The 13332-nt window shown below is 34.6% G+C and overlaps 1 protein-coding gene across 1 annotated transcript in view; it reads left to right on the top strand.

Annotated features, from left to right (window-relative positions):
• Window positions 1-13332, top strand: part of LOC136032195 (poly(3-hydroxybutyrate) depolymerase-like) — a 283620-nt gene that overhangs the window by 37673 nt on the left and 232615 nt on the right. The window contains exon 6 of the mRNA XM_065712402.1: window positions 5118-5301. Coding sequence (XP_065568474.1) covers window positions 5118-5301 — 184 coding nt within the window. The remainder of the gene's footprint in view (window positions 1-5117; window positions 5302-13332) is intronic.

Here is a 13332-nt window from a genome sequence, read left to right as displayed (position 1 = left end):
GAGGGTGGCTAGTTACCGTAGAGTCACTTTCGAGTATTTGAAAGAGCAATAGCCTTTTCAATTTCTAATTGAATGAGGTCTTTTCGAAGTCCCTACGACGACAAATGGACATTTCAAAATTTCTATCAGATGCATTTCAGGAAAATACAGAATGTGGGGAATCTTAAAAATTGTACCAGGATCCAATCCAATGAGCCCATTCCAAAGTTTTTACGATTACCCTTTCTATATACACCTTAAATACTTATTGGGAATAATTTATAACCCTTGGCCTGAGGGCTGGGGGGGGGGGGAAGGTTGTCATTTTTAAAGACATAATTTCCGGACCTTTCAATTACTTTTAACAAAATGGCTATCTCAAAATTTTGATTGGTTGTGCTTGGGGAAATGATGGAAGTGGGAGGGGGGCTAGTTTCCCTCTAATCACTTTTGATGATCAAAAAGCGCACAAGCCCTTTCAATTTTCAATAGAATGGGCTCTGAAGTTTCTTCTTCAGCGAATGGTCATCTCAAAATTTCTATCAGATGTATTTAGGGTAAATATGGGGTGTGTGTATGTGGGGGGGGGGGGGGTTATCCACACTCCGATCGCTTTGAATCTCAGAAAGGGCACTATAACTTCTGATTAGCAATCCAATGAGCACCCTCCAAAGTTTATGCGATCACCCGTTCTATATAAACCATAAATGCCCCCGAGCATAACTTACAACCCTTGCCCTGAGGGCTGCGGGAGGAGGGTTGTCATCCTCAAAGACATACTTTTCGGATCTTTCAACTACGTTGAACAAAATGTTTATCTCAAAATTTTGATTGAATGTGTTTGGGGAAATGGTGGGTGCTGGGAGGGGGCTAGTTGTCCTCCAATCACTTTCGACTAGCGCTTTCAATTTCCAATCGAATGAGCCCATTTCAATGTTTCTACAACAACTAATTCGATAAGAAGTACCCTGGTTCCAATCTAAAAACCAAAAACCAAATAAATACCCTACTGTAAAGTTGTCAAGCTCCTATCTGCAAAATGTGGAACTTCGAATTTTTTTGCCAGAAGAAAAATCATGGATGCGTGTTTTTTTTTGTTTTTCCTAAAGGTGATTGTATAGACCCAGTTGTCTTAGAATATCGTACTAAGGCTTATTTGAACGGAAAATAAAAGTACAAATGTCCTTTTTAAGTCACTAAAAAGATTGGAAGGCACGTAAGCGGCCTTTTTTTCTCGGAATCGTCCGATAAAAACTTTGAGATAGCCAATTTGTTCAGCATAGTTGAAAGGCCGAAAATCTATGCCTTTTGAGATAACATGACCACCCCACAGCCCCTGCAGAATGGTCGCTAAGCTATGAAAATTACCCATTGTTTACGTATAGTATTTGTTATAGGGATGTACGCATACATTTTCTGGTAGGGGGGGGATTTTCTGCTGATGGATTCTCAACGGGGAGAACTTGCCATGGAGAGGGAAGTTTGCAGGGGGCGGATTTTTGAAGGGAAATTTTACTCTAGGGATTTGCCAGAATTCCTATGCTAAATTCTTCTTATGTCTTGCTTTCTCTTTGCCAACTCAATTATACGCGTGGAGATGTTAAGGATAGTTATCTAGAGTAAATTTTCACTAGAATTTAATTGAGGAGGAGGGATTTTTCCGTGGAGGTGGAGAAACATTTCCTGGCATTATCTTGAAACCGGTCAGAAATTATATATATAAAAAAAAATTTTTTTTCAACTGAAAGTATGGAGCAATATGAAATATTAATCCTTATATGAAATATGAAAATCCTCCGTGATACACCATGTCAATTCATGCTACCATGCCCGACTGTTACTGGCCCTCTGGCATCCCGCTTTCATTCCTAAGACACTTTTCAGATGTTTTCTTAATATAAATAATATAATGAAAATAATATAAATATAATATATATTAGTGTGTGTCAAATTTATCTCTAACGAGATTATTCGAAATATGAACAAAAATATTATTCAAGTGTGCACTTGTCAACCAGGAATGCACAGTCTTGGCTGAAAGAAACGAAGCATTTACATTAAACCCTCTCAGAAATATCTTTTAATATGGCTTAAATTTACCTCTAATAATGACCCGCCCCCTCCCCTCCTTGGAATTTCTTGCTAGGGTTGGGCCATCTATGTATTGTCATGGTAGTGTGACTAGTATATAGCTTTGACTAGTTAACTAAAATATAACCTTAACAATTGTAATGTATATACAGTGACAGGTGAAGAAGAGTGACAATGGCCACAACCCAAAATAAAATGAGTAGTCCCACCCTCTAATTAGAATTTTAAACAAATGTGCATTGGAAATCATTTTCTTCTTCTGTCAGATCCACAGAGGATTCTCAAACTGAATATACACTTTCGTTTTGTGATGATCTCCAGGTTCTGATAGTTTTAGAAAAGAGAGCAAAGTCTCAATCAAATGAAAAATTTTGAGCCAAGTCTCTTTTTTTCGGTAGCAAATTAGACTGTACGTCAATATACTACCCTTTTTTTCGCTACAATACACAGCAAAGGATTTATCAAAATACTATGAAATAGTCATTGAGTTTATGGTATTATAAGCCATATAGAAATCCACTGTCTTCTAAGGGACACTGCCAAATGGTCATGTGTTTCGTTTTTTTTTATAGCAAAGTACATTGTAGTCTATATTATTTTTGTTGGTAAAAGTTTGTTGACGATAACTTCAAAAACAAATTTAACTCTAAGGCCTAGACTTCCCCTACACTTTTTTTTTTTTGTTAAATAGCTGCCAAACGGACACACACAAACTTAAAACCTCCGTATCCCACAAAAAACTATTCCATCACAAAAATTTCATGGCGTAACCTAACATTTCATACTTTTTCCAGTTGGCAGTCCGTCATGTCGCTCCTGCAGAAAAGGAGAAACCCTTTTATTCTCAAAAAGCAGAACAATAAAAAATAATAATCATGCTTCGGAATTCTGGTATTATAGTCTATGGTCTGAATTTTATAAACCTAATGAAAACAGACTAAAATTAGATTGAAAGAATTGTTATTTGCTTAAAAGTAAATAACAACTTTAAAACACAAACAAATAAAACATTCCCTAAAGAAGCTTGCTAATCAACCGAATCCGTGTGACTTCTTATGCTATAATCTAACCTGCACCTTATTGAAAGCATATCAAATAGACAAATTAATCTGGTAAGTACTTACAAGTATTTTATAAGCCTATTGGCTTTACAAAAATCGAACTGAGAAGTTAACTGTTTCCAGGCCTATCTAAACAAAATAAAGCAAACAAACCTTAATGGGCAAATTCATTTTTAAACCATATTATAAATATAAAGCAACGGTAAAAATAAAACGAAAAGAATTTACCATAAACATCCTTTAGCATTATGCTATGATCTGATGGTTCTTTCACACCACGCAGTAGAAACTTTGCACTAGCCTAAATTAAGACTTTATGTTACGTTATGCAATCTTGCGTAGCAAAGTTTGTCTTTGATGTAGGCGGTGCTAAGTTGACTCGATCCCTTCTGAGAATTATTCGTTAAGTTAGTTTATGTTTTGTTATAGAAATGTTAACATATCAGTAGTTAAAGTGAATTTCTAGACGGGGAATTTACAAATTTGGAAAATTAAATGTTTCCTAAAAAGCCTTTCACGCTTGGTTGGAGTTCCAATCTCGACCGCCGCTTCGCACTTTTAATTTTCGAATAGTCTACTTAAGAAAAAGGGTTTTATTAAAAGAAAACAGCACTTAATAACAAACCTGAAGTTTATAAGCTTGTATGGGTATACATTATACTTTGCAAAACCCTATATACACAGTCAATACCAGGCATCCTTACCCCTCCCTTCCCCACTTACCGTACTGATGGTGATTTTTATGAATTAATGACGATTATGATGATCTTGTTTGTTTTTACGCTAAACTAGTAAAAAGATTCTTTTTAAGTACGAAAGGTTACGCTTGACGTAACCTAACTTATTTACCCAGCATAGGAAATTATGTGCGTAGTGTGAATGCCAATTAACTGGTAATTTACCGAAAGCTTGTCAGAATGTTACAAATAGAAATAATTTGCAATTACACGCGCTATTGTCTTTTAAAAACTGGACTGACTTTTTAGCGATTTCAGAACTTTGTTAAAGTAAACACCCTTAAAGAGGCAATTAATTTATATGAAAACATATTTATAACATTTATAAACATAATAAACATTTTATAAATATCTATAAACATTTTTATATGAGCAAATTTTGAAAATATATAACGTTTTTTGATAAAGCAAAGTTTAAACTTTAAAGTAAAGATTGAAGGTTTGAGGGGAGGGAATGTCAGTTTCACAACTAAGTTCTGGAATTTTGTATTTTATGGAATCATTTCTCGAATTATTATCTATTTATCCAAATTTTAAGTAAAGTTTTCGGCATATCTCTTGTCAACATTAACGAGTTGTAATTTATCGTTGCTGACAATTTATTCCTTCTATGGCTCTTTAAGCAGCATGAACTTAGTTCTTTGTTTAGAAGAAAAGCGGCAATTTTGGTGCCAGATTTAACTCTAATCTAAGAAATTCTATTTCAAATTAATCTCTAGGTTTGCTTTCATTAAACTATGATTCATTCTCCTGCTCCAATGCTGTATATAGCCCAAGACCTAATATCCAGTTTGCAAATTGAGTTTTTCCTTTTCAATTTTGTACTATGAGCCTTTCATTCAAGATGAAAAAATTACAAAAGTAATATAAACAAACAAATTAGCAAGCTTAGTGTCTAGCATAGGGCCATATAAACGAATAAGTAAAGGGGGATATGAAAAAATTAAACTGAAATGAAATACAGAATTAATTGAATTTTTTTATGATAAAAAGGAAGTAAGGATTTATTGGTATCGTAGCCTTTTTTTTTATAAGAGCAGTAGTAGTCACAACAGTAGTTTCATTTGTCTAGCTGTAATCTATTCCAAAATTTCTTGTGTTATTGCAACGGAAGAAGGAACAATCTTAAAAGCCAGTAAGATCTTCATTTATTCCTCCCTTCTCTCTTGAAAGAGGCGCATTACTGAAAAATAATTGCCGGTTGTCTCTTTCCAATTGCATTGTACAAGACATCCTCGATATTTTACAGATATGTCATCACCACCTGTTCTAAGTGGCCAGTTTCTCTTGTTTGATCAAGGCGAATTTTTCTACATTTCTTGGCCATCTCAAAGCAGTTTCGACTCCACTGGTTTTGTTTACGTTCCATCTAGCTGTGTAAATGGAGCTGAATGTAAGCTGCATATTGCTTTTCATGGTTGCCAGCAAGGAAGGTAAGAATAGAGCTGGACTGGGATAAGAAAAGTGTGGGAAACAATTTGAAAACGGAATTAAAGGTCACTGTCGAGAACAGAGAAATGTAAAAAAGTATATGAAACAAAAGAGAAGATTAGCAGCTTTATATCTACGTAGCAGCATAAAGAAATGTATAAGAATTAAATAACATGATTATTGGGCTCTAACATCCACCACCTTGACTACTCAATTAGGTAAAACTTAAGATGCTAATTTATTTGATATTTTTAATGTTTGGATTAAATCAACGTATTCCCCTTTTCGGAGAATACCTTGCCCCAACAACTGTAAATATCCTCAATTTGATTAATATATTTAATTTTTTTGCTCATTAAATTAACTTATGAAAAAATATGGATTTTCAGAAACCAAGAAGGCCTTTTTTTTTTCCACTTCTTTACACACAGATGTACTCAGGAGGAAAAAAATCACAATTCTAACGAGTCGTAGATAAAAAAATGGCCGATCCTAGTAGTAGCTATAATTTTTAAACAGGATAAAAGGATAATAAGGATAAAAAATAATCTATGTATCAAAAGAATTTCCTTAGTTCCCAAACCTCATATTTTTTTCTAGAAGTAAAAAAATTGAAATATATGCCTTTAAAACGATGTCTCTGAAGATTTGAATGCTTTGAAGATTCAACCGCAGTCTGCATATGACTTGCAAAGATTTGAATAGAGCCCAACAAGCTACATAAAGCTGCAGTTAATTTCAGACTAAATAAAGCGCTTTTCTCAGACTGTTTGGACGATAAGAGTTTCTTGTCATCCTCACAGATCTTAAAAGAGCAGTTTTGGAACTGTAATTATAGGAAGGATGGCATTTCCCCCAAGATTCTCCTAGATTTTTAGAATGTATATTCTGCCCCCTCACACAAATTTTTTGGATTGAAGCCACTTCCACTGGATTCCAGGTTTTTTCAACTTTTTTCACTGGATTCAAGAAAAGGTAATTATTCTTTTTCTTGACATTTTTTACTGTTGCACATTTTTTTAGTGGTGGTGCACATTTTTTTACTGTTGGGGAGGGGGAGGGCAGAATATATTTGTACAAATCTGAGGGTCAATTTTATTTTTTTTTATTATTTTTTTTTATTTTTTTCAATGAAATTACCAATAAAAGGTATTTTTTAATATTTGGAGGGAGCAATTGCCCTCATATTCTTCCTCCCGATTGTTGCCATCATTTTGTGGAACTAAGGAACTAAAATTCACTTTATACATTTCTCGAGCATTAATAAGGGTTTAAACTGTAATAGATTAAACAGAATTTAAACTATGGATTCATGTGTGTGAGAACAGGCCATAATTTACCACAACCTCCTTCTGTAATGGCTTTAGTTCAGCCGAGCTCTGAAACAAAAACAGTATTTCTTTTTTTAAAGTAAAAACGACCAAGCGACAATATGATGAGAATTGCAGCTGGTATATTTTTTCATTATATTTTCCCAAAATTTTTTCTCCCAAAACATTTCAAACAGCTCCTCTGAATGATTATCTACATAGTTATTTTCACCATTGCACCATTACATACCTTTTACCAGTGCATAAGCCGTGATCTCTTACCGTCCATATACCCAATTTTATCCAGACAGTAAAACGATTCTTACAACTTGATCCAAAGAAAAAGTGAACAAAATTTTCGCTTTTTATGCTGTCCATTTTGAAACAAGGTTTAACCTTGTGTCCATGTGTCCTTGTGTCCATGGACAAAGAAAAAGATAATATTGTTTTTGTTGTTAAATTAAATAAAAAAGTTTTTTTTCAACTGAAAGTAAGGAACAGCATCAAAAATTAAAAGAACAGAAAATTATTATGCATATGAGGGGGACCGCCCCCTCTGTAGTACCTCACTCTTCGTGCTAATGTTTGTTAGTATTAAAAGAAAAATCTTATTCTTCTAATTAAACGGCCCTTGTGGTTCATGAGTCTTACTTAAAGAACTGGGACAAAAAGTCAAACTTTAGTGTAAAGAGCTAGGTATTAAAGGAGGCATTCTGTTCGTTTTAAGTTTTGATTTTGCTCCTTACTTTAGGTTGAAAAAACTGTTTTTTTTTATTTATTTTCTGATCTTTTTTAATTAAAGCTGTGAAATCCAGCACTTCCTCTATGGAAAAATCCTTCCTCCCACAGAAAATCCCTTCATTGAAAGTTCCTCTCACGTAAAAAACAGCCTTCCGTCAGAAACACTCACCACAGACAATTCCATTCTTGCTGACAATTCCCTCCAGAAAATTTCTTGCGAACGATTACAGCTGAAATTTCCTACTTAGCACTCTTTCATTTGAAAAAAGACTTTAATTTCTGGCTGTTTTTCAAATGATGCCAGACATCCACGCCCGTGGAAATTTTCCCTACAAATTCCCCCCACAAGCGGAAAGTTGCTCCCGCTGAGTTTCTGCAGTGGAAAAACTCCCTGCCCCTAGGGAAAGATCCTTCAGACAATTCAAATCAGGTGAAAATTCCCATGGACAATTCCACATACAATATGGACATCTCCACACACAGAATTGATTCGACAAAGAGAAAGTGAGAAAAATAAAAAGAATTTCTGTATAGGAATACTGACAAATTTCCCCGGTGGGAGTTACCCCGAAAATTCACCCCCCATAAACTTCCCTCCCCCCGAAAATTTCTCTATGTGGAAAATCAACTCAATAGAAAATCCCCCTCCCCCAAAAAAGATATCTGTATACTTCCCAATAACAAATACTATATGTAGACAATAGTAGTGACGCTATAATGCGTTTAACAAGCCAGATAGGTGGTATACTATTGGGGCTACTAGTTCCTCGAGACATTATTACGTGAACCTGAATCTTACGCAATACTATAGTGCACCTGTAACAGTATATTACACCAATGTGTTAGATAATAGGGTTCGTTTACTTCTTCATGTAGGTGCTTGTTACGCAATAGGAAATGCTTTCTAAGAGATGCAGTTGTATGTTACATAATAGGGGTTCGTTTACCTATGCAAATGGATACAGGCCGCTCTTCTGTAATAGGTTTTGTTTACTTATGTTGAGGGTGATGCAATCCTGCGTCACTTGATAGAATCATTGGTGGTGATATAATCTTGCGTGACATGGTAGATTTATTGATAATGAAGTAATCTTGCGTGATATGCTAAACTTCTGAGGCCCCATCTGGAATCCACCCCGTGTTTAGCTGAGCACGGTACACACATGAGGTGTTACATAATGACGGTACACAGGTGGGTATTACGTAACGGTGGCACACTTGTGACTGTTACGTGGTGACAGCGCACACATTGGATGTCAAGTAAATAAAAGTGTAAACATCATAATGCCTATAGAGTGGTACACCTTCAAATACAATTAAAAGTCTTCCTTTACCTCTTTACTGCATACACTTTTACGCTTATATTAGAAGCAATTTTGAAAGAGGATGTACATAGGATACAAGATGATCAAATTGCCTTAGTGAAATATAATGAATTTTACCCTGGAACAAGAAATCTAAGGAATGAAGGTTTTTATCTGTAGACACAAGTTTCATTAAAAAAAAAAACAAATTTATAAGCATTATTAAAATACTTTATTCATAGCACACTGAAGTCAATATTAAACTGGTAGGAGGGAGATATTTTCAACTAGAAAGTCGTTTGATCGAGGATTATCAATATATATATTGAGAAATATGCAATAAGTATATTCACAACATTAAAATAATGATACTGCATTAAAAACAGTTACTTTTAACCAGTTAATAGGGACCTATTGAGAGGAGGTGATGCCTTATTAGAGGTAAATTCAAGGCGGGCACCGGACACGTGGCTCAATTCTGTTTTTGTTCATTATTCTTGGTATTATTTTCTGGCAATTCCTAGCTTGTGACACTCAATGGCTGACACACTGGACCCTCTGGCAACCATTATCATACATATGTCATTTTCGATCATTTGTCTGCAAAAATATACGTTTACATTGGAATCGGTCGTTTAAACTTAATGAAAAACCCCCAATAGTGCCTCTTCGGATGACTCTTGGCAATTGACGCCAGCGTGGCACAATTTACAAGCCCAATGTCACCCTCTGGTGTATATTATCAATCCTAAAGATTTTTAAACTTTTTTCTACAAAAAACGTCTTTATAAACTAAAAACGACTATTTTTTATTTGAACAGTGGAAACTTGCCATTTCACTGTCAGATTGCGATGTTCCATGACAACTTCCAGCCTCTGTCACTCAATGACTAACACGGGGCACCTCAGGACAACCATTATCATACAAGTGGCATTTCTTCAACATTTTACTCCAAAAATATCTGTTTACAACTAGAATCAATCGTTTGAACTCAATAAAAAATCCCCAATAACGTATCGTCTGATGACTCCTGATAATTGAGATTAGCTTGACACAATCTACCCGCCCAATGACGCCCTCTGGTGTATATTAAGGTTGAAACTTAAGGGTTTTTAACCTTTTTTTCCTACAAAAAGATAACTTTATAAGCTAAAAATGGCCATTATTTCTTTCAATAGTGGAAAATTGCCATTTCATCGTTAAATAGCGATGTTCCATAACAATTCCCAGACTGTGTCACTGAATAGCTGACAAAAGGCACCCTTTGGCAACCATTATCACAAATATGGCCTTATTCGGACAGTTTTCTCCAAAAAACCCGTTTACACTAGAACCAATCATTTAAACTTAATCAAGAATCCAAAATAACATTCTTCTGATGACTCCTGGCAATTGAGGTCATTGTGGCACAAGCTACCAGCCCCATGACACTATTTGGCGCATCTTATCATACCTTAACGTTTCACAGCCTTACCATACCTAATAGAAAGTTTATACCGTTTTCTAAGAAAATGTCTCTGAAAATGTGCTAAGAAGGACTTTTTTCCTCTTTTTGAACAATTTTATATCATTCTCTAGGAAAACATCGCTAAAATTTTCTAAGAAGGACTATTTTCCTATATTTTGATTACGTTTATTTCATTTTCTAAGAAAATGTCTCTAAAGATCTCCTAAGAAGGACTATTTTACTATGTTTAGAATTAGTTTATATCATTCTCTGATAAAACATCTCCAAAATTTTCTAAGAAGGACTATTTTCCTATGTTTTGAACAAGTTTACATCATTGTCTCGGAAAACATTTCAAAAAGTTATCTAAGATGGATTATTTTTCTATGTTTTGAAATAGTGTATATAAAAACATCTCTAAAAATTCTCTAAGAAGGGCTATTTTCCCATGTTTACAACAAGTTTATATCATTCTCTAAGAAAACTTTTCTAATACTTCTCGAAAAAGGACTACTTTACTATGTTTTGAGCATGTTTATATCATTTTCTTAGAAAACACCTCTAAAATTCTCGAAGAGGGAATATTTTCCTAAGTTGTGAACAAGTTTTAGAAGTCTCTAAGAAAATGTAACTTAAATTCTCCAAGAAGGACTTTTTTACTGCGTTTGAACAAGTTCAAATCAGTTTCTAATAAAACATTTCCAAGAATTCTCTGACAAGGACTATTTCCCTATGTTTTGAACAAGTTTATATTATGCTCTAAGAAGCTTCTCTAAGAAGGACTATTTTCCCATGTTTTGAACAAGTTTATATAATCCTCTAGGAAAATATATCTAAAAATTCTGCCAAAATTCAGATCATTTCCCTCTGACTTTAGAAGAAAAAAACCTGCTAAGCCATATCAGACTCTGGTAAAATCCCCATGAGCTCGGTAGCAGTTCATTTGTCTCAGAAATTCGCTTTTATTGCCTCTCTGACTTTGAACAGAAATTCTAAGCGTTGGAGTTGTTAGCAGAACCGAAAAATAATTGAAACACAAGAAAGTAATGCAATAAAATATACTTTTTAAATAATGGCATTTGGAATATCATCATAAAATTGAATGCTTTGAATACTTCATTCAAATACTTCATAAAATACTTCATTCTGTTGTTTCTTGAGATTTCACATATTCAATTTTGAAGTCATACACAGCTTGTGATAATGCTTGCCAGAGAGTAATGTGTGTCAGCCATAGAGTGTCACAATGCAGGGAATTACCAGGAGTCATCAGAAGAAGCGCTATTTGGAATTTTTCATTAAGTTTAAACGATCAATTTTGTATAAACGGACATTTTACAGGAAAATGCACAAAAAATGCCATATGTACGATAATGGTTGCCAGAGGGTACCGTTTGTCAGACATTTAGCGCCGCAGGCTTGAAACTGCCTGAAAATAATACCAAGAAAAATCAACCAAGAACTTAAGCCAGATGCCCTGTGCCCCCTTGAATTTGCTTCTAATAAGTCAACCCCTCTTCTCGATGAATCTAGATTTATTGGTTAAAAGTAATAGTTTTCATGCAGTATTGCATGAAAAATTGTATTTTTGATGTTGTTGATATATTTATGGCGAATCTTTCAGCATTTATATTGATAGTTCTCGATTGAACGACTATCTAGTTGCAAATATCTTCTTTCTATCTATATAATATTGATTTCAGTGTCCTATGAATAAAGTGTTTTAATAGTTCTTGTAAATTTGTTTCTATTAATAAAAGCTTTATGTACGAAAAACCTTCATTCTTTAGATTTTTGATTCCGGGATTAAACTTTAATATATTTCAATAATACAATTTAAGCATCTTATAGCCTATATACATAGGTATGCTTGCTCAAGATTGCTTGTAATATAAGTGTAAAATTCTGTATAATGAAGAGGAAAGGAAAGACCTGTGGTCGCATATGAAGGTGTGCTATATTCAAAGGCTTAGTGATGCTCTCGCTTTTATTTTATCTCTGATAGCATATTCAGGTTCCAATAGAGTAAAAGACTCCAGTAGAGTAAAATGTAAACAATTTGTTGTAATTGATTTTTTCCCCTACATGTAAATTATCGTACACATAGGGAACATGTGATCTATAGCTGCATTGAAATTTTTCCGATTGAAAGTATTCTCCGAATAGTGATACTAGAAAGGGTTTCTTGGTCCAGCTGTCTAGCACTACATTTCGTTGAGGGGGAATCTCTTTTGAATCCTTATGCGGAGGAAACTTTTTGGAATATAAAGGTTACCTGAGGAGAAAAAGAAAAATGTATTGAAAGAAAATGGAATCTTTTAAAGTATTGCGTAACATACAGGTGTAGCACAGTATTACGAAAAACACCATGTGTGCAACGCCATTACGTAACAGTCATTTGTGCGCCGCCATTACGTAACACCCACGTGTGAGCTGTTATTACGGTAACATCCACGTGGGTGCCATCATTATGTAAGACTTCACCTGTGTGCCGTGCTCAGTTACAAGCGGGGGTTCCTTACGTGGCCCCTGAAGTCTAGCATGTCACGCAAGATTACGTCATTCCCAATAAATCTATCAACTCACGCAAGATTGCGTCACCCCCAATGAATCTATCAGGTCACGCAAGATTACATCATCCTCTACCTAAGTAAACCATTTCTATTACATAACAGCCACCTCCATCCATTTGCATAAGTAAACAAACCTATACATATATATATATATATATATCAAAATTCTATATTTAAAATTTCGGTTAATGCTGAGCCCCATCGCTCTCTACTTACAGTTAGTTACTACGAACTGTTTGATCAAAAGTATGTATCTGCTTTCGTTAGATGGCTTAAACCATAGTCCTTGTTTTCGTTGTTCTGGTGGTTTTAAGTTGATTAAGGACAATAAAAATAAATAGTGACATAAAATCTTAAGACAAACAAAAATTATTTTGTGCATTAAAGGGGCTACAACCTCCTCAACACTCCACTCTTTACGCTAGAGCAATGCTTTGCAACTTATTTTCGGCCATGACCCACCTAGGCATTTATAAAATACTGACGCCCCCTTGTGATATTCAAATTTTGTTATTCAAAATTCTGACATGTTTTAACCCGAAGGAAGCTTTAAAGCCTATTAACCTGATAATTTTTTTTCGGGTCATCTTGTGTGCATTTTAAGGTAATGAAAAATATTGTTTGTACGAAATACCTCTTATACACTGCTTGACGTTA

The sequence above is a fragment of the Artemia franciscana genome, chromosome 10, assembly GCF_032884065.1.
Source record: "Artemia franciscana chromosome 10, ASM3288406v1, whole genome shotgun sequence".
In the NCBI taxonomy this organism is placed as follows: domain Eukaryota; kingdom Metazoa; phylum Arthropoda; class Branchiopoda; order Anostraca; family Artemiidae; genus Artemia; species Artemia franciscana.
The sequence above is the reverse complement of the archived record's forward strand: the minus strand, read 5'-3'. Positions and strand labels throughout refer to the sequence as shown.